Raw genomic sequence first — 20062 nt, forward strand, 5'->3', positions numbered from 1 at the left:
TCCACTCTCCTCCCGATCTCTGCCCTAGGGGCACGAGGAGAGTATGGCGATACGAGTCAGCGGACTGGGATGAGATGCGGCATTTCTTTGCGTCTTTCCCCTGGCAGCAGGTCTGTTTTTCTTCGGGTGACCCCTCGTGTTCTGCTGAGGCTGTTGCGGATGTGATTCGGCGGGGAATGGAATATTTTATTCCGTTCTCCGACCTATCACTTGATCACAGGGCCCAAGCATGGTACGATTCAGAGTGTGCTCGGGCCGAGGCCCTTAAGCAGTCTGCGTACCAGGCTTGGGCACTGGCCCGCGAGACTAAAGCTGGAGCACGGGGGGTTCGCGCGAAGAAGAAAGCCTTTAACTCAGCTGCCAAGTCCTGCAAACGGGTGCTTCGAAAGGCTCGATTCGACCACGTCAGTCGTATAGGGGCCAAACTCGCCTCCTACCCTCCTGGTAGTAAGCGGTTCTGGTCCCTGTCGAAAGCGGTCGAATCCAACTTCTGCCGACCCACACTGCCACCTCTGCAGAAACCTGATGGTACGTTGGCCCACTCCGCAACGGAGAAAGCAAACTTGTTTGCTTCTCTGTTTGCGAGCAATTCACGTCTAGACGCAGGCTCAAAACTTCCACCTACGCTACCTCAATGCAGTTCCTCTATGCAAGGAATTGCTATACATCAAAAAGAGGTACGCCGAACTTTGCAGAATCTTGACGTGAATAAGGCTAATGGGCCAGACGGTATACCTGCACGTGTACTAAAGCAGTGTGCGCCTGAGTTGTCTCCTGTACTGACACGCCTGTATCGCCTCTCTCTCCAAACTAGAACAGTGCCGAAATCCTGGAAGCTTGCAAACGTGCAGCCAGTACCCAAGAAGGGTAGTCGTGCTGATCCTTGCAATTACCGACCAATCGCCATTACCTCCATGCTCTGTAAAGTCATGGAAAGGGTACTTAATGGCAAGTTGCTGACATACCTCGAAGAAAAAGATCTGCTCAGTGACCGTCAATATGGCTTTCGCCGGGGTCGGTCTACTGGGGATCTTTTAGCGTATGTCACACACTGCTGCGGCGAGGCCATCGAAAGGAACGGTGAAGCGCTTGCTGTTTCACTGGACATCTCGAAGGCCTTTGATAGGGTTTGGCACGCAAGTCTCCTTAGCAAGCTTCCTGCATACGGCATCCCTGCTGACTTTTGTAGCTGGCTATCTGACTTCCTGAGTGAACGGTCGATCAGAGTAGTCATTGATGGCTGCTCTTCGGACCTCATGGCCATTGACGCCGGTGTTCCTCAGGGGTCTGTTCTCTCCGCAACCCTCTTCCTGCTCCACATTAACGACATGCTGCAACCCAGCATTGTAGGTTATGCAGACGACAGTACGGTTGTTGAGAGATATTTGGCTAGTTCAGGGGACAGCAGGGACAAGATACGTTCAGAGAGAGAGGCCATGGTTGAGCGGATGAACCTGACCCTTAGTCTCGTTTCCCAGTGGGGGGACGACAATCTGGTCGCGTTCAATGCCTCAAAAACGCAGGCGTGTCTGTTTTCCGCAAAACGGAGTCCATTCGAACTGACTCCTTCTTTCCGAGGTGCATCTGTACCTATTACTGACAGCCTGGAACTCCTCGGCGTGGAGTTGAGTTCAGTCCTCAACTTCGGCACCTTCATCGAGTCTAAAGCACAGACTGCGGCCAGAAAGCTGGGCGTCCTAAATAAGGTGAAGCGATACTTCACACCTGGACAGCTTCTAACACTTTATAAAGCTCAAGTCCGATCGTGTATGGAGTATTGCAGCCACCTGTGGGACGGCTCAGCTAAATACCAACTCGCTGCTTTAGACTCAGTGGAGCGCAGAGCCAGGAGGATGATTGGTGACAAGAAGCTAACGGGTAAGCTTCAGTCTTTGGCCCATCGGCGGAAAGTCGCCAGTCTGTCGGTGTTCTACAGATTGCACTTCGGGGAGTGTGCTCAAGAGCTACACGAGCTTATTCCACCGTCCCCATTCTACCATCGGACTTTTAGACGCACGGCCGGTTTCCATCCTTACCTGGTAGATATTCCACGAATCCGCACGAAGCGCTTTGCTTCCTCTTTCCTTATGCGCACTGCCAAGGAATGGAATTCCTTGCCGGCGTCTATATTTCCGAGCTCATATAACCCGGCAACCTTCAAATCAAGGGTGAACAGGCACCTTCTGGGCAGACTCGCTCCATCGTAGGCCACGTCTTCGCCTCGGCTAGTCTGTGACCATGAGTAAGCCCATTTTTAATAAAAAAAAAAAAAGTTTAGAAATTTACTGCTCACGTTTCGAGGACGGTGTTTGAGCTGCATAATCCTAAAATCCTTTCTATGGACCGTCGGTCCTATATTACATAAGGTCGGAAAGCCATTGAAATAGCATTTCATCCATAAAAACAAATATCGCCGGTTGAAACCAAATATCGGTTTAAGTTTTTTTTGTCGACCGAGTAACATCCCCTGTATGTAAAACGTTTAACTTGATAAAAAAGACAAAGTACGGGTAGTTCGTAAAATGTTGATGTCAACTTTAGTCAGTCTTTTCAAATGCCACGGGGATAATTCCGTTTTCGGAGTCGGTTGTATAATTAAAAACTGAATTATACGCCATTAAATTCCGTTTTAATAAACAATAATGAGTCAAAAACCTTGAAAGTTTAAATCAGTGTTTCTCTGGTCGTACTTTCGCGGCATGATTTACTAAAGAAAAGAAAATATTTATGATAGCTCTATGAATCATTTTGTAAGTTTTATTACAATGTATACTTGATCGCTTTGGGGGTGACATGATCCCGGAATCATATCTCCCCTGAAGAAAAAGACAAAGTCTCCCCATACATAGTAAGATTATAAAACGTACCGTACTCGAAACATGTGTTCACGTATATCAATGTAATCCAAGTTAATCATCACTTCAATAAACAACAAATAAAATAAGCACACTCACTAACATCATTTCCATCTCATATTATAAAATAAATCCAGTTAAGGCTTACCGAAAATTGAATATAGTACGCAGAAAATCTTTCACCGTCCGCCATTTTTGAACCACTGACTTTTCCGATACAGTGCCATGACAGAACGTGAAGTTAGGAACGAATGAATGAGTGTTACCAGCGCAAAAAATTGTATCTCGTTTGGTTTGATTAAAAATGAAGTTTACCAAGTGTCCCCTAGGGATCGACCCTCCCCACCCTCACCTATATCATAGAGTCTATGGCATAAACCTAGACCACCACAACTCCTAATTAGATTAAACCATTATGACACCTAATTTAGAGGTATACAGGACCTACCTACAGTCAGTGATATCTGACACCCGTGCATACTCGTACAAACTTCTACTTAAGAGAAACTACGGGTGGCGGAAGCTAGAACTACGTCTTGGCAAGAGGAAAATCTAATAAAACAATGGCATACTTGTCTTTATAAATGGAAAATGCAATATACACACGTGTTTAATTCGAGTAGATACCGAAAGTAACATCGCCCACGAAGGTACCTACGCATCTCGCTATAAGATAAAGTTTGCACGAAAATTTGGTGTAATGTCTCCATGAACGGACGCATTGTAGACTATTGTGGAGCGTACCTAACGAGCTTGACAATGGACACCAATGTGGAGCAACCTTATTGTTGGACACGAAGCGCAATTTGTTATCTTATTTTTAAAGCGATTCGGTCAAACTTGTTACGAAACTGGAGTTACACCCCTGAGGAATGCAGATCCTTTGTAATTGATTAAGTTTAGTTTGCAAGCCCTAACGATTAGATAATATTGGCTAAGCAGACAGCGAAGCAGAAAAACTAACCAATCTATGCATGAGAGGCATTATGCTATGCCAAATATTCCGGTATAACGAGCAATTAAGCCACCATCAAACATATTTGAGGATGGATCATTTGTCCTTTTGTAAAGCCCAAAGGTAACATCCATCTAATATTTATATAAATATATTTATAATAATTTATAATACGTACCCAGACATAAGGCATATTAAAAGTCGAAGGCAGCAAATATAGTAAGATGAGAAGGGATTACAGAAGGATTTTAGGGTCCGGGTGAGCAATTATGAGTGACCATTAAACTCGAACTAAGCTCTATACTAAGCGGGAGGTATTGCTTTTGTTCTCAATACGGGCATTACCAATGTATTTCATGCATACGGAGTTCAATAGTTATTTCATTAATTCATGAATATATTCATTTTAAAGTAGAATTCATCGCAAAAAATCTTAACGGCTTAATAAGCGCTGAGTAATAATGATATTTAAATCGATTGCACTCCTTAATTTCCATTTCCAAATGTGTGAATTTAAAATGAAAAGGATTGCAGTTAATTAAGACTTAGTCTTCAAGAGATATGGGAGGTATTCTGTTCTAATACGTGTATTGAATTCTTAAACAGTTTCTATACAAAAAGGTGTATAACTTTGTGCCAGTTTCCAGGAGTCGTATTCGACATCATATTTTTGCAGATCCTGACATAGCAGCCATAAGCCAATTTTGTGAACTTCACTTACAAACTTTTTGCTTTCGAAAGACTTACTAATCTATACTATATTTAATTAAAGAATATTAAAGTGGACATGATGGTTTGCGATGTCGTGACCGTCATACAATAAGAGTCGAATAGGCACCTACTACTCTAGGAATGTTGAGTAAGGTTCAGACATAACCTTAACGCGTCTTGCCAACCATAAATGATGTGATTTAAAAGTTAAGTGTCTTGAGAGAACGGAGGTCTTCTTATAAAACACCGATGAGGAGGTATTTACTTTATTTGATTTTACAATTACGAGTTTAATTCAATATAGTTTAGAAGCGCGAGGGTGTACCGGTACACCGAGCGATTCGGAGCTCACGTGTAGCCTGGTCGCTGGATGCGAACTAGATGAGGACTCGATGAGAACTGTCTTCCGCTGGTCGGGATGGCCGCTTATATTCATCCCGAAACCGTGGGGATGCGTTGTCTGGAGTCACGTAGGCCATGAGAAGTTTCTGGAGCGTTTATGCTGTCGCTGCCATTAAGATAATGAAGAGTCGATCCCGTGGGAGCGGTATTAATTGACAACCGCCATAAAATAGGTGATGCATTACATACGCCTGTACTTGTATCAAAGGGTGCGTTTGTTTATCCCATTAGGTGCGTCTGCATTCCTTCTATCGACGCTGAAGATAATCTTTAATGTCTTGCCGTCGGTGTGTTGCTGGAGGTCGGGGATACGTGGGAAGCGTTCCTTAACTCCTCCCCCCTTAAGAGAGAACTAAGGGTGTAACTTGTTACGCCCGTGTTCTCGAGGCTGCTGCGGCGTTGGGTGCACTTGAGGTATATGGCGCACCCGATGAGGCACATAAATATGCTTATGCTCCACACGCTGGGTATCCAAATATGTTGATGTATGTTTGATTTGATTGTTGATTCTAATGGCTTCAGGTGTATTTGTAAATCTTCATCCGTATATTGGATCTTATCTGTTTTTTGTTCTAAGTGCATCTGTATCTGCTGGACTTCTTCTTTGAATAGATTGTTGGTTTTCGAGATCACTTTAGTATATAGGTTCGCCATCTGTAGTTCACAGCCGGGATTAAGGTGTAGTTTATATGGCCCTTGGATGACTTCGTAAAACGTTTCATTGCAATTGATGGTTACTCGTTGTGGTCCTCTTGAGTATAACAGGAAATTGCCGTCGTTTATTGTTGTGATAGCTTCCTCTTCTTCTAGTTTCGTCGTAAGGCACGTGTGGTTGTTTTTGAGAAGCAGAGCTTGATGGATGCAGTCAGGTGTTTTATTGGAGTCCTTCCACCAAACGTGTTTGCAGACCATCATGGTTTTCTTAGCTTTGCATTGTTCAGCACTTGGGTAGGCGTACCATGAGTTTTTAATGAGGATTGAAGGTTTTTGGATTTCGAGGATTAGACCATCATGAGTCGGGAAAGGGATGAGGTTGTATGCATTACCACTTTTGGCTTTAATTTCCGCTATTTTTGCAACAAAGTGTATGACATTACTAACAGTGTAAACCATAATACGATCGACTTCTACATTGTTTGCCTCCTCAAAAATGTCTTTACAAGGTATTCCTGGCTTAGCTAATGTTATGCCTAACTCTAAGATATTAATTATATCTTCCATTAATATAAAAGTATTTAAAATATCAATATTTGCCTTATTAGTAAAACTTACTTCGTACATAGTGTTTAAACGTTTTGTAATGCTTTTAAGCCTTAAGTCAACTTTGTTAATAGTTTCGTTTAAGTTGTTAAGTAATGTTTCTTGGTTATTTGTAAGGGTTTGAATATTGTTATTAATTTCTTTTAAATCATTCGCATCAGGGTTTCCAGCTATAAATTTAACAATTGTTCCAAGACCATCAATAAGGCCGCGTTTGGATCGACCAACGTTTTGGTTCATTAATCCTTTTAATCTTCCTAATAAATGGGTATAAAGACTGTTAATGTGGTAATTATCAGTTTGAACTCTATTAGACATTAATTTGTTAAGGATGTTAAGGATTTCGGTTAGATTACATCTTTTGGTTAGATATCTGTAGCCTTCTATTTCTGCAATTGGTCCTATTTTTTCGAGGTATATGCCATTGGGATTTTCTAACTTCTTGATTTGGTAGGGTTGACTACCCTGGACTTGGAGGAACCTGTAACAACAACAGGCCTCAATTTATTTGCTGCTCGTCGTTTACCTCGACTATCCAAATATATTTTTGGGGCTTTTGTGTCGCGAATGTAGGTTTTTCGGCGAGTACAAAATACGTTAGCTTGTTTATTAGTGGTTGGGAGTTTTTCGTGAGTTTCGACTATTGGGGCTGGTAATTCGGTATTCTTATTATATTCGTCTGTTCTTTTTATTTGAGCATCCCGTTTTATTTTGTATATATAATCGTAAACCGTTTTTAAATGTTCTCTATGTTTTTCCACTAGAGTATTTAACAACTGTGAATCATGGAGAAAGTTAAACAAAGGTTCCGTTTCGATATGTCCAAATAAGATTTCATGTGGAGTTAATTTTGTGTCTGATTGTATCGAGCTGTTGTATGCTATTAATGCGAGTTTCATTTTGTCATCGTGCGGTAGTTTATTTTTATATTGTTCACTAAGCAATCGACAATGTTCTCTCAACGTTGAGTGGAATCTTTCGACGATCCCGTGTGATGCTGGATTATAAGGCGTAGTGAAATTAATCTTAATGTGATATAAATTAACTAATTCCTTAAGTAGTGCGAATTCTTTTCCTGCGTCAGTCGTTATTTCTGCAGGGACACCATAGTGTGCAAAGTAAGAAAGAAGTTTTGACATAACTGTTGAGCTATTTTTATCTTTTAATCTTTTAACTACTGCGAAACGAGAGAATCCGTCTACTATAGATAAGTAAAGCTTGCCTTCAATATCAACAACATCGCAAAAAATATGATTAAGTGGTCGCAAAGCTATTGGTGGCAATAACATTGGTGGACGCATTGGATGCCGTTCGTATTTGCCTGCCTTACAAATAGAGCAGTTATTAATATATTCGCGGATATCGGACATAATATTTTTCCACCAATATTTCCTACTAATATGCATTAAAGTTTCGGTAATACCGCGATGATTCGTTTTTCCTTCGTGATAACTTTTTATGATATCGATTTGCTTTTCCTTTTCAACTACGGTTTCCACTATTTCAGTACAACGAGTTATACGAATTTGAGGATTATGTTCTTTAGTGAGGATCTTTACCATTTCTTGATATAATTCATCTACGTAAAAGAAAGCGTAATAGTGAATACCTGGTTTTAAATACTCGCGTGCAAGTTTCCTGAGTGCTTCTCCTGGTCGTTTAGATGTATACAGGCTAACTTCTATGATTTCGTTACCGTCTTCCTTTCGCACGTTTATATTATCTAATTTATTGTGTAGTTTAAAATAAATTTGATGTGGCTTTTTATTTATGACATCATTCATAATAGGAATTCCCTGGTGTATGTTGTCATCTTGTGAGTGCTGTGTTTGGATTTCTTCGCGGTTATCATTGTAGTTAATTTGTTCATCCATGTCGCTACCGTTCTGAGCTAATATTGATTCATTATCGTTAAAATTAATTTTTACCCGTGACAAAGCGTCTGCGTTCGAGTTAATAGAGCCTTGTTTGTATTTTATTTCGAAGTCGAATTCAGCTAGTCGAAGTCTCCACCTAGTTAACCTAGAATTGGGGTATTTTAAAGACATTAACCAAGTTAAAGGTTTATGATCGGTGTAAATGATGAACTTACGACCATATAAGTACGGTCTAAAGTGTTTGCAAGCCCAAACTATCGCAAGTAGCTCTTTTTCAGTTGTAGAATATTTAGATTCTGTATCAGATAAAGTTCTAGATGCATAAGCGATTGGTTTTTCGACATTATCTTCTTTCTGAGACAAAACCGCTCCTAACGCTATGTCACTAGCGTCTGTGGTAACAATAAATTGTTGATCAAAATCTGGATACTTTAAAATAGGTTCGTTGGTAATTAATTCTTTTAGCTTCTGTACTGACTTTAAAAACTCATCATCTATTATAATCTTGGCGCGTTTTTTTAAGCATTTAGTCAATGGTTTTGTTATTTGAGCATAGTTATTAATGAATCTCCTATAATAGCCTGTCAATCCCAAAAAGGATCGTATTTCTTTTTCGGTTTTTGGTACTGGGAAATTAACTATGTCTTGTACTTTGCGTTGGTTAGGTGTTAGACCGTTAGGTGTTAACTCGTGTCCTAAGTACTCTACATGTTTTTGAAGAAACTCAGATTTATCTGGTTGTATTTTTAAATTATGTTGTCGCAAGCGTTCAAATACTTTTCGTAATTTTTGTATGTGCTCGTCCAACGAAGTTGAGTAAATGATTATATCGTCTAGATATACGAGGCATGTATTATATAAGAGGTCGCGTAATATTAAATCCATTAATCGTTGAAATGTAGCCGGAGCGTTTTTTAAACCAAAAGGCATGCGTAAAAATTCCCAATGTCCGTGATTAGTTGAAAACGCAGTTTTTTCGATATCTTCCTCGTGCATTTCTATCTGATGGTACCCACTCGCGAGGTCTAACGTAGTGAAGTACTGAGCTCTACCTAATTTATCCAATATTTCCTCTATATTTGGCAGAGGATATTTATCTTCGATTGTCTTTGCATTTAATTGCCTATAGTCTATGACCATGCGCCATTTAACCTTACCGGATGCGTCAGGTTTTTTAGGTACAATGTGAACAGGACAACTCCAAGGGGAATTAGACTCACGAATAATGTCATTTTTAAGTAACTCGTTAACTTGTTTGTCTATTTCCTCTTGTTGTTTTGGTGGTTTCCTGTAATTGCGCACATAAATGGGTGTATCATCTGTCAAACGTAATTTATGTTTAACTGTATGGGTAAAGGTAAGTGGCTCTTGACCCGTATGAAACACGTCTTTAAATTCGTGTACTAACTTGGTAATTTTAGCTTTTTCTTCCATATTCATGTGATCCGTTCGAATCGTTAATTTACTAGCTTCCGTTTTGTTTATTTTAACATTGTCTAATACTTCCGATACAGATTTTAATCCATTCGGTATTGATTGTAAGAAATTATCAAAATTATTTTTGAATTTTTGGGGCCTAGGACTTAGGTTTGTGACACCTAATCTATATTTGCCATCTATCACTGACACTAATGCACAATTAATGAGGACGGTGTTTGTCCCGATTTCAGGGATAAAGTATTCGCCGTCCGGTTTGTTAGATACACATGTAATTAGATTATCCGAGAGCGGATCGATTTTTGAGATTTTCTCCGGATAGTCTATGCTAATTGGAATTATTTTGTTTGGCATGATAAGTTCACACTTTTTTGGATGAATTATTGCGTTAAGCTTTAAAATCAGGTCCCATCCTATCATTCCCGCATATTTGGGGTCAAAGTCATAGATCAAAAATTCATGTTCTATGTCTTCGCCTAACGGGTATAATTTTAAATTAATAGCTCCTCGATGTTTTGTTTTACTATGAGCAGTCGTAATTGTAAACTCTTTATCGATAACTTTATTATTAAAATTCCTATTAGACTTCAATATTGATGATCCAATAAGGCACCTATTACTACCAGAATCTATTAAGATTTTTCCTCCCCATTCATCTATAGTGATATATGGGAGATGATCTTTATCTAAATAATTTAATTTTACGTCAATTCGTTTTGTGGTCCTGTTTCTTGAAAAAAATCATCGCCATCATACGTGTTGGGGTCATAATTATGTTCGTAATTACCATTATGTTCATTGGTATTTATTTGTGTATTAAAAACTTCTACCGGTCGCGGTCTTGGCGGACGATTTACAGGTCGCCTACTAGTCGCGGTTCTCATTGAAATATCACTATCTAAATGGTCAGTTAATCTTTGAGGTTGGTGTTTTGGCGGGTATGTTTGTCGCCATTGTTCCGGAGTTGGTCGCGGTTGGTTGGCCCAATGCATTTGATTGTTGTTGTTATTTAACTGCAGATTAGGATAAGATATTTGTGCGAATTGGTTAGATTGGTGTTGATTTACGCGGTTTTGATTGAAATTCGGTTTTAGTATAGTATGTTGATTATAGTTTTTATTATTATAGTTAAATCTTGGATTAGATTTAAATGATTTTTCTTGTTTTCTCTGGAAGTACTCGGGGTGGACTTCTAACTCGTGTTTTAATTGATTATACGCGTCATCAAAAGTGGTGTGTTGCGCGGAACGGATTAATCGATCAGTCGCGATATCCAAGTGTTTACATAATTGGTCGATGCAAACGTTCTCCAAAATGGCTGTTGCTTGCGGTGAATCCGCTTTATTTTTCGCTGCGTACAAAAGTTCTTTTATTTTATCAGCAAATCCTAGAGCACTTTCGTTAGGGAACCGTTTAATGCGAGTGATTTCAGAAATAATTTGTTCTATACTTCTAGTGTCACCAAATTTAGACCTTAAGGAATTTACAATTTCTTCTACCGTGTTGTTTGGCATGTGAGCAATTGCTTTAATTGCTTCCCCGCGTAACTTGCTTTTTAATATAATTGGAAACAGGGCCCTTGCGTCAGCGTCTGCTGCTCTAGCTAACATAGTAACTTGATTTAAAAAGAAATCTAACGTTTGTCTATCACCTTCATATTTGGGCAAATATTTTTCGATCGTAGTATGATTCAGAGCCATTTTGATATTAAATTAATTAAATCCTATCACAGAATAGAACTGTCTCTTTTTTTTTTTAAAGAGAAAAAAATGGTGGAAATGCGTACAAAATAATTAGGAAAATGAAAGGAAAATGTAGGAAAACTCACAGGGTAGCCGCCAGTGCGATGAGTACTGTGGTCTTCATAAGGCAGTGGTCGAATCTCTTCAGGTTGAAACCTTCCAGTTCGCGCCGACGATGTGTAGCCGCTGCTCGCTGGGAGACTCGCCCGTCGCTGTCACCAGTTAAGTGTCTTGAGAGAACGGAGGTCTTCTTATAAAACACCGATGAGGAGGTATTTACTTTATTTGATTTTACAATTACGAGTTTAATTCAATATAGTTTAGAAGCGCGAGGGTGTACCGGTACACCGAGCGATTCGGAGCTCACGTGTAGCCTGGTCGCTGGATGCGAACTAGATGAGGACTCGATGAGAACTGTCTTCCGCTGGTCGGGATGGCCGCTTATATTCATCCCGAAACCGTGGGGATGCGTTGTCTGGAGTCACGTAGGCCATGAGAAGTTTCTGGAGCGTTTATGCTGTCGCTGCCATTAAGATAATGAAGAGTCGATCCCGTGGGAGCGGTATTAATTGACAACCGCCATAAAATAGGTGATGCATTACATACGCCTGTACTTGTATCAAAGGGTGCGTTTGTTTATCCCATTAGGTGCGTCTGCATTCCTTCTATCGACGCTGAAGATAATCTTTAATGTCTTGCCGTCGGTGTGTTGCTGGAGGTCGGGGATACGTGGGAAGCGTTCCTTAACTGTTGACAAGTTGACACATTGCTTCATAAACATCGCTATTAAGAAAATATGAACTTGCTGTTATTTAATGCATTTTAAGGGAATTTAATTACAAAAAGGCATGTTAGTTTGTATGATAAAAAGCGGCCAAGTGCGAGTCGGACTCGCCCATGAAGGGTTCCGTATTTAGGCGATTTATGACGTATAAAAAAAAACTACTTACTAGATCTCGTTCAAACCAATTTTCGGTGGAAGTTTACATGGTAATGTACATCATATATTTTTTTTAGTTTTATCATTCTCTTATTTTAGAAGTTACAGGGGGGGGGGACACACATTTTACCACTTTGGAAGTGTCTCTCGCGCAAACTATTCAGTTTAGAAAAAAATGATATTAGAAACCTCAATATCATTTTTGAATACCTATCCATAGACACCCCACACGTATGGGTTTGATGAAAAAAAAAATTTTGAGTTTCAGTTCGAAGTATGGGGAACCCCAAAAATTTATTTCTATTTTTCTATTTTTGTGTGAAAATCTTAATGCGGTTCACAGAATACATCTACTTACCAAGTTTCAACAGTATAGTTCTTATAGTTTCGGAGAAAAGTGGCTGTGACATACGGACGGACAGACAGACGGACAGACGGACAGACGGACAGACGGACAGACAGACAGACATGACGAATCTATAAGGGTTCCGTTTTTTGCCATTTGGCTACGGAACCCTAAAAAACACTTAATTTAATAGCAGCTTGAAAAATTATGTAATGCGCACTCGCATTTGTTCAATGAATAAAAAATGTAAAAAGTTTGCAGAAATGTATTTATTAAATATCTATGACAAATTCATTCGTAATAATCTTAAAATAAATGATAAATTACTTACAGTGCCTACAATAAAGTCAATCATATTTCTAAAGTCAGCCGCTAAAATTACAAAATAATGCTATATAATTAAGTACCAAGAAAAACTTGCGTCCTGTGTCAAGTAAAATAAGGGTCGATTGAATACGTATATCATTACCAAGAATAACTAGTGCCTTGGCTAATATAGGTACGATACATGAGTCACCGGAACTTCGTCAAGCGCACGCTTATAACTCTTATAAGTCAATGCTTCCATATTCGGTTTTGATGCATATGCAGATAGTCCCTCATTAATCAGGAAATGACTGGACTGTGAAGGGGCGTTAATGGTTTTGGATACTCTCGGAACATATATTGTTTTTGGATTAACAAAAGATGTAACTGATGATCCGTAATCTTCAAAATTAGGTAGATCGTACTTGCTATATGGATCAGGTAAATACTGTATAGTTTTCTGGTCGTATAATGGAACAGCTGGTGAAGACAGGCCTCCAAATAAATGTGAAGAGGTGGCAGCTGGGTAGTGGGACCATAAAACTATGGCATGTGAAGATGCTAAATAGCATAGTAGAATCCACACCTGAAATTATGAAAAAAATATAGAAGCATTCCATAATACAATTTTACGATTCATAATTTATCTTTACACTCCACAGCTGAAAAAGGACCTCTCTGACAAAAAAGGTGAGAGGCTAACCACAAGTTGAGTATTAAGCATACAAGGTATCGGGCTTCCTAAATTAATAATATTTCATAGTTTTGCAAAACATTACAGTTAGTACCAGCCAGGTTTCGATTCGAACCCACAACCATTTATTTATAAGTACGATGAATCTAAATTAATGACCAGCAGCTGGTGTAAGTTATTTTGTACCTCTGCTCCCATTTTTGCCAATAACGAATGGTGACTAAATATTTTTTTAGTTGCCTGCGTTTTATAAGTTTCCTGGTATTTACTTAATCCAGTTTTACATTGACCTGATGCAATAAGGACAATGTATCACAATAATTATTGTACGAGTAATTTGAAAACTTGGCCTTAACCTTTGACTTGAATACTCGTAAGTCCATTAAGGTGACAACAACTTGTGGTTACTGATTTATTTTAATATAAGCACGTACAAAAGTAGAAAGGGTTTCTTAATGAAAAAAATACTTGTCATTTCTATGCGTGAAGAACTGGAGACACTGCTTTTACTGAAGCATTGAACACTAATAGGAAGCGATTTGGGTTCTATTCTACCCTACTTCTTCGCTATTATCTTGATGGCATCGACTTACTGACTCATCCATCACTATAGTATACTCAAGGGCGGTTGCCAAATCACAAGTTGGTTTTATTTTTAACAAAATGTCAAATATGCCTTAATTAAGGATAATTGAAATTCATTATTAAGGTGATGTTTGTCAACGCGAGTGTGCTCTGATTAATAATGTGATAAAATATTGTAATATAATGCTGATAGAATCAGAACATAACTCGACATGTAGCTGTTGTAGGTATGATTATTTTAGGCTTCAATGCAATTTAAAGTTTGACTTCAATTCCAAATCAGGTAACTAATACATATTAATATTATACAATATGCTACTTCATACATACCGTAAGATGGGGTGAGTAGGGTCAAAACTGGAATTCAAACCTCGATAACATTTTATTTTTACATATGAACACTGAATTGTGTAGGTATATAATAAGTGTTCTGGACGTATGTATTTTAGTTTTTATTTTATTTTGGGTTGTTCCATTTCATAACTTTGACGATAAAGAGGAAAACCCACCTCACCCCGTAGTGCCTCGTATTTGGGGTGAGAGGGGTTTTCATACAAAGATGATTTTGGAAGATTGTTGGATCGATTATTTTTTATTATGCGTATTAATAAAGCTCCATTTTAAATTGGAATATATTATTTTTGTAGCAGTAGCCTAAAAATCCCTTCTCACCCCCCTCTCAAACCTTCTCTCCCCATTCATAACCCACCTCTCCCCGCGAAACCTACTCACCCCGTTTTACGGTACTTTTTTACTTAAATATACTACTACTACGATACGTTTCAGGTCCTTCACTTTGTAAATGTTACGACGCCATTACATCTGCGTAAGCCCTATCAATTTCAGGTCCTTGCTGCGATCTTTACTTGCGTAGGCGTCATTTATCAGGCCCGTGGATCTGTTGCACTTCCAATTTGTCAATGAACTGTTTAAAAATATTAGCATCTGTTAGCACAAATACTACAAACGTGTAGGCATGACCCAAATGTAACCTGCATGGCGTGAGAAATCCGTGTTACTTAAGGAGCTCCACGCTTTTAATGACCTTCGAACTAGGTTTTCTCTCAATACTTGTCGTGTAGCCATCGTTTTCGTCCTATAGTTTTTAACCGACTTCAATTTCATAGAAGGAGGAGGTTCTGTATTCGGGTTAGGCTATTTTTTTTTATGTACGTTCACCGATTACTCCGACATCCGTGGTCCGATTTGAGTAATTCTTTTTTTGTTTGAAAGGAGCTACCTCCAAGTTGGTCCCATGATCTGATAATGGGATCCATGAGGAATTGAGGGAACTCCTCAATTTTTAAAGGCACATGCATGGTGATTTGGATGTTTTCTTAAGCAACTCGAGCATTTTCTCCCGAAAACCACCAATTTAGTGAAGTAGACCTGATGATGATGATTGTTTTGATGATAATGATGATGATTTTTAAAAATGTAGTATGTTCAGCGATTAATCCTGTGATCCGATTTGAGTAATTCTTTTTTTGTTTGGAAGAAGTTACCTCCAAGGTGTTTCCGTATTATTTTTGGTTCTGGTCTGATGACGGAATCCATGAGGAATTGAGGGAACTCCTCAATTTTTAAAGGCACGTGTAAAGTGATTTCGGTGTTTCCTAAAGTAACTCGAGCATTTGCTTCGGAAAACCACCAATTTGATGTAGTGCGACTGTAGCCTTACCATGAGTTCGACACTACCCCTGATCAGTAACCATATCACAAGTTTGGCATTGACATATTCGCTATTAACGTCTTCGTAACTTACTTTTTATGCATCTCGCTCGCACTAATATGCCAGTACGAGCGAGATGCAAAGAAAGTAAGTTACACACACGCTAGCGAAAATATTAATGTCAAACTCGTGGTAAGCTGGTAAGGCTACTGATCGGGGGTTAGGGTTAGGGATTAAGGGGTCGGGGACTGGCGGTTGAAGGGCTGTTGCTTCAGGGTCAAGGGGTTCCTGGATCAGGGGTTGATGCGCTGTGAGGTTGAGTGATCGGGGGGGTTGAGGGATTAGGTCAGTGGCGGGACGGAGGATGGATTTAGTGTAGTGATAGTGACAGGAATTATAATTTCCCAGACGGACTCGAGAAAATTCTTGATTACATATTTATTAAAGTAATAGGTACACGAATTTAATGTTAAACGTGATCTCGTTTTTCATTCATGCGTCGCGCTCTTAACAATGCGTTAAAACTAAAAATTGAAAAATAAAAACTTTTTACAAAAAAAAGAAAACCGACTTCAAAAAGGATGAAATAAAATATTATCCTTTTTGAAGTCTATGCGTTACCAACTGATATGTTTGAAGTCGGTGCCAAGGCAAGTAGTAACAATACCAGTCAAAAATAATCAGCTTTATGGCTATAAATCCCATTAGAACTGTACTAATAATAACTATTGTAAATGTGCAAGTAATTCTGTCTGCCTCTTTGTCGCCTTTTCATGGCTAAACCACTGAACTGCTTTAGGTGAAATTTGGCAAAAAGGTATATTCCTTGAATTGTTTTATATTTTGAAATGTAGTCCTCTGGATAAGGGACGGGAAATAACTCAGTCCCAATCCCACACATTTGTAAGAAATGTTCTTTAAAAAATACGACGGCAAACAAATGCATTGGATTTACACTATGTGCCGACAAACATGGTACGGACTGCGCCAAGAAGGTTTGATCGTGTGTTCTTAGGTACAGTCGACGTCAAAGATATGTTTACACTTTTGCACCTTACTCCTTTGTAATAAGGCGAAAAGTGTAAACATATTTTTAACGTCAACTGTACCTACAGAAAGTACGTTCATTGTCGTCGTGTAAGACAATCCAACGTACATCCTTATTGAATCGCACCAAAATCATGGTATGCAACAAAATTTGGCTTGGCACCGACTTCAAACATATCAGTTGGTAACGCATAGACTTCAAAAAGGATAATATTTTATTTCATCCTTTTTGAAGTCGTTTTTCTTTTTTTTGTAAAAAGTTTTTATGTCATAATAATTTGAAGTTTGAAAGTAGTACCGCCGGTAATGGAGAAGATGAGTAGTAGGTACTAGGTTAGCGTGGTATGGGCATGTAATGAGGAGGGATGAATGCCATATAGGCAAAAGAATGTTAGGGATGAATGTTGATGGATGGAGAGCGGATGGGAGACCCAAAAAACGATGGATGGATTGTATGAAAGAGGATATGAGAAAGAAAGGAATGAGTGCTGAGGTGACGATAATTTTCTGGTGCGTTGTTTCCTCCGGTACTATTGATGCTGACTGTCCCTACATTTTTGACTAAAGAACCGCTATACCACATAGTACATCCTGAAATATATTATTGACTTTCATATTATTGGAAGAATACCTGCCAACTCAGAACTCGTAAATAATCGTCTTTGACGAAGAAGCCTCTTAAGTATGAGTTACGAGATAGCTCTGCAAAAGTCGTGTAAAAGCCATCTTCTTTATCATTATCGCCGCTTGTATCCAGCGGTCGGAAAATATTGTGTTTCATTAATTAAAAATGTTTTGGTAAAGCTTTCATCGTATAGTTGGATTAATTGGATATTTTTTAGTGTAAACTGGAAGTATTTTATAATAGGTACTGTCACGTCAAAGCAAATTCGATCGTTACCGAAAGTATTTAATGAGTTTTTACGTGTGTCTTAGCGTTTAATAAGTGAAGTGATATACCTATTGTAACAATAAATTAGAAGTTGGCAGTACCCTTTCAGATTATAGAAGAACGAAGACTTCTGGCACAAGTAAATAAATAATCTAGTAGTCTAGAGTCAATAAAAGGTTACTAATATTAACTTAAGAGCTTTACTATTAAAATGCCACTGTAAAACCAAACAAATAAGCTATTTTTTATTTCACTAAACGGCACCGCGAGTTAGAATAGATATACTTACTTACCAATGCGTGGGGCTATTTGGAATTCCGGGGACTATTTAGTTCGAAAACTTTTATGGAGAAACGCCTCTTCCAATGATCTCCACAACGACCGGTCGTTAGCTATCCTTATCGGTTTCGGTTTTGTTGTGACCAGCCCTAGTAGCACGGTCGCATTTTTATCATTTATCACCATGCCTGTCACGTTCTAACAAGTATGTAAGTGCGAAAGTGACGGGCTTAGTGATAGTAGATAAAAATGGAACTGATCGTCGTCGGTCCTATTTGTTTGGCCTTCCTACGGTGTTTCCCGTTTACACCTTCAACCACTATTGCAAAGGTAAAGATAATTATTAAAAGATAATATTTGAAATTCTTCTAAGCAGTCAATATGAGATGATAAAAGCATGTAAAAGTTAAACTAATATTACTGTATTAATAAACAACACCCCGTTCTTACAAGATTGAGCCTTTTGTTACAAAAACAATTCGTCCGACATAATTGCCATGCTCATACATAACTTGAGGTCGGGCATAAAGGTGATGAAAGTTTAATGTGCCAGGGTCCTTTAAGGCATCAATAAAACATGGGATGGTAAGTAGGATCCCGTGTCGAACCAATGCATACACACTAGGCCTATTATTGTTTTTGTAGGACAGGGTAGTTTATGTAAGTTCTGTTTTTGAACGACTTCCAAAAACAGAGTAGGTAGCTTCTAGAATTTGAAAATGCCTACATTAAGTTGTGGTAACGATATTGTATGTGTTTTGCAAACGATTGAAGTTCACTATTTTTTCTTGAAATGAATAATGATGTAAATCCTCACAGCTCTCATATTAGTAGCCAAGTGACCCAGCTTACAGTAATTCCAAATTTTTTGTAAAGGACAACAACTATATAAAGTCTGTTCGGAAAGTGAAGAGTCGTGGAATGTATTGGGCCCCATACATTCCACGACTCTTCTCTTACATACATCACTTCGCCTGCTTTACTAGGTAAAAGTTGTATAAAGCCTGTCCTTTTTGAAGCAAGACTATGAACACACGAGACAGGCATGTTATAAACACGAGTAAAAAGAAATAAAAATGCCTAGAATCCTAGAAATTAATTTTGACTGTCATGAGTGTCGTGTCAGTAACAAAGAAATAACTCCTAACGGATCTAGACAAAGCAAGTTTAAAAATATTTTTGCAATGAAATTGTCATGATAGGTACTTTATTATGTTGTTGTGTTATGTGATATAAATATGTACATAGTGAGTGATTGTAGGCAGTTTTGGACATCATACTCGTCGCTGCGAAGGTAAGTATGTCAAACTTTCATACTATACAGTAAAGATTTTTGTTCAAAGCGCACTAAATATTGCATAATTATACATGTGTAGGACCGTAGTAGGTTGTTTTACAATGTGAGATTGTACCTTTTTTTTCATAATTATATTAATTGCAAAACATCACATTTTACAGGATTGTAAGCTATCTTTATCAGTAGGTATAAAAATATGGACCCTTCTGAAAAAAAAAAGACAATCAATATTAACAAGTATTTAAAGCAAACGGAAAACAACATGCGGTATTATATACCTATTGATAAGAACATCTTCTACAACGTATTCTACTAGATTTCAAAGTATCCAATCAAAAATTAAGGAGGCAAATAAAAACTGAATATTCTAACACTAAAAAAATGTAGGTCCTAAAAATCTATGTGGGTACACACCTCGACAAATTACTTAATGTGCGCTTAACCAGTTTGATAGATTGTGATCCAGTTTTCGTAAACAAGATATACTATAGGAGATTTATGTCCGCAGATGACCTTTCATAAGGCAATTAAGTTACAAGAGAATCTGTCAGCAGCAACACTGTGAAGGTTATTTTGAAAGTGACACAGACATATATCTAGTAAATCACCTACATTGGTTGTCGACATACAATTAACCTAGTCTTTCTTATTCAATCACATGGCTCATCAATAAAATACCGAAATAACGTCGCATGCGTCGATAACACTCTTCTAACCAACCATGACAGACGTAAAAGACAACAGAAAACTCGTTCATTTGTTTGA

At 38.5% G+C, this 20062-nt stretch overlaps 2 protein-coding genes across 2 annotated transcripts in view; both read right to left on the minus strand.

Annotated features, from left to right (window-relative positions):
• Nucleotides 1-20062, minus strand: part of LOC134651423 (circadian clock-controlled protein daywake-like) — a 360230-nt gene that overhangs the window by 22309 nt on the left and 317859 nt on the right. The gene's annotated exons all lie outside the window — the stretch shown is intronic.
• Nucleotides 12926-20062, minus strand: part of LOC134651356 (esterase FE4-like) — a 30803-nt gene continuing 23666 nt past the window's right edge. Inside the window, exon 2 of the mRNA XM_063506436.1 lies at nucleotides 12926-13417. Coding sequence (XP_063362506.1) covers nucleotides 13016-13417 — 402 coding nt within the window. The 3' untranslated portion in view covers nucleotides 12926-13015. The remainder of the gene's footprint in view (nucleotides 13418-20062) is intronic.

The sequence above is a fragment of the Cydia amplana genome, chromosome 10 (assembly GCF_948474715.1).
Source record: "Cydia amplana chromosome 10, ilCydAmpl1.1, whole genome shotgun sequence".
In the NCBI taxonomy this organism is placed as follows: domain Eukaryota; kingdom Metazoa; phylum Arthropoda; class Insecta; order Lepidoptera; family Tortricidae; genus Cydia; species Cydia amplana.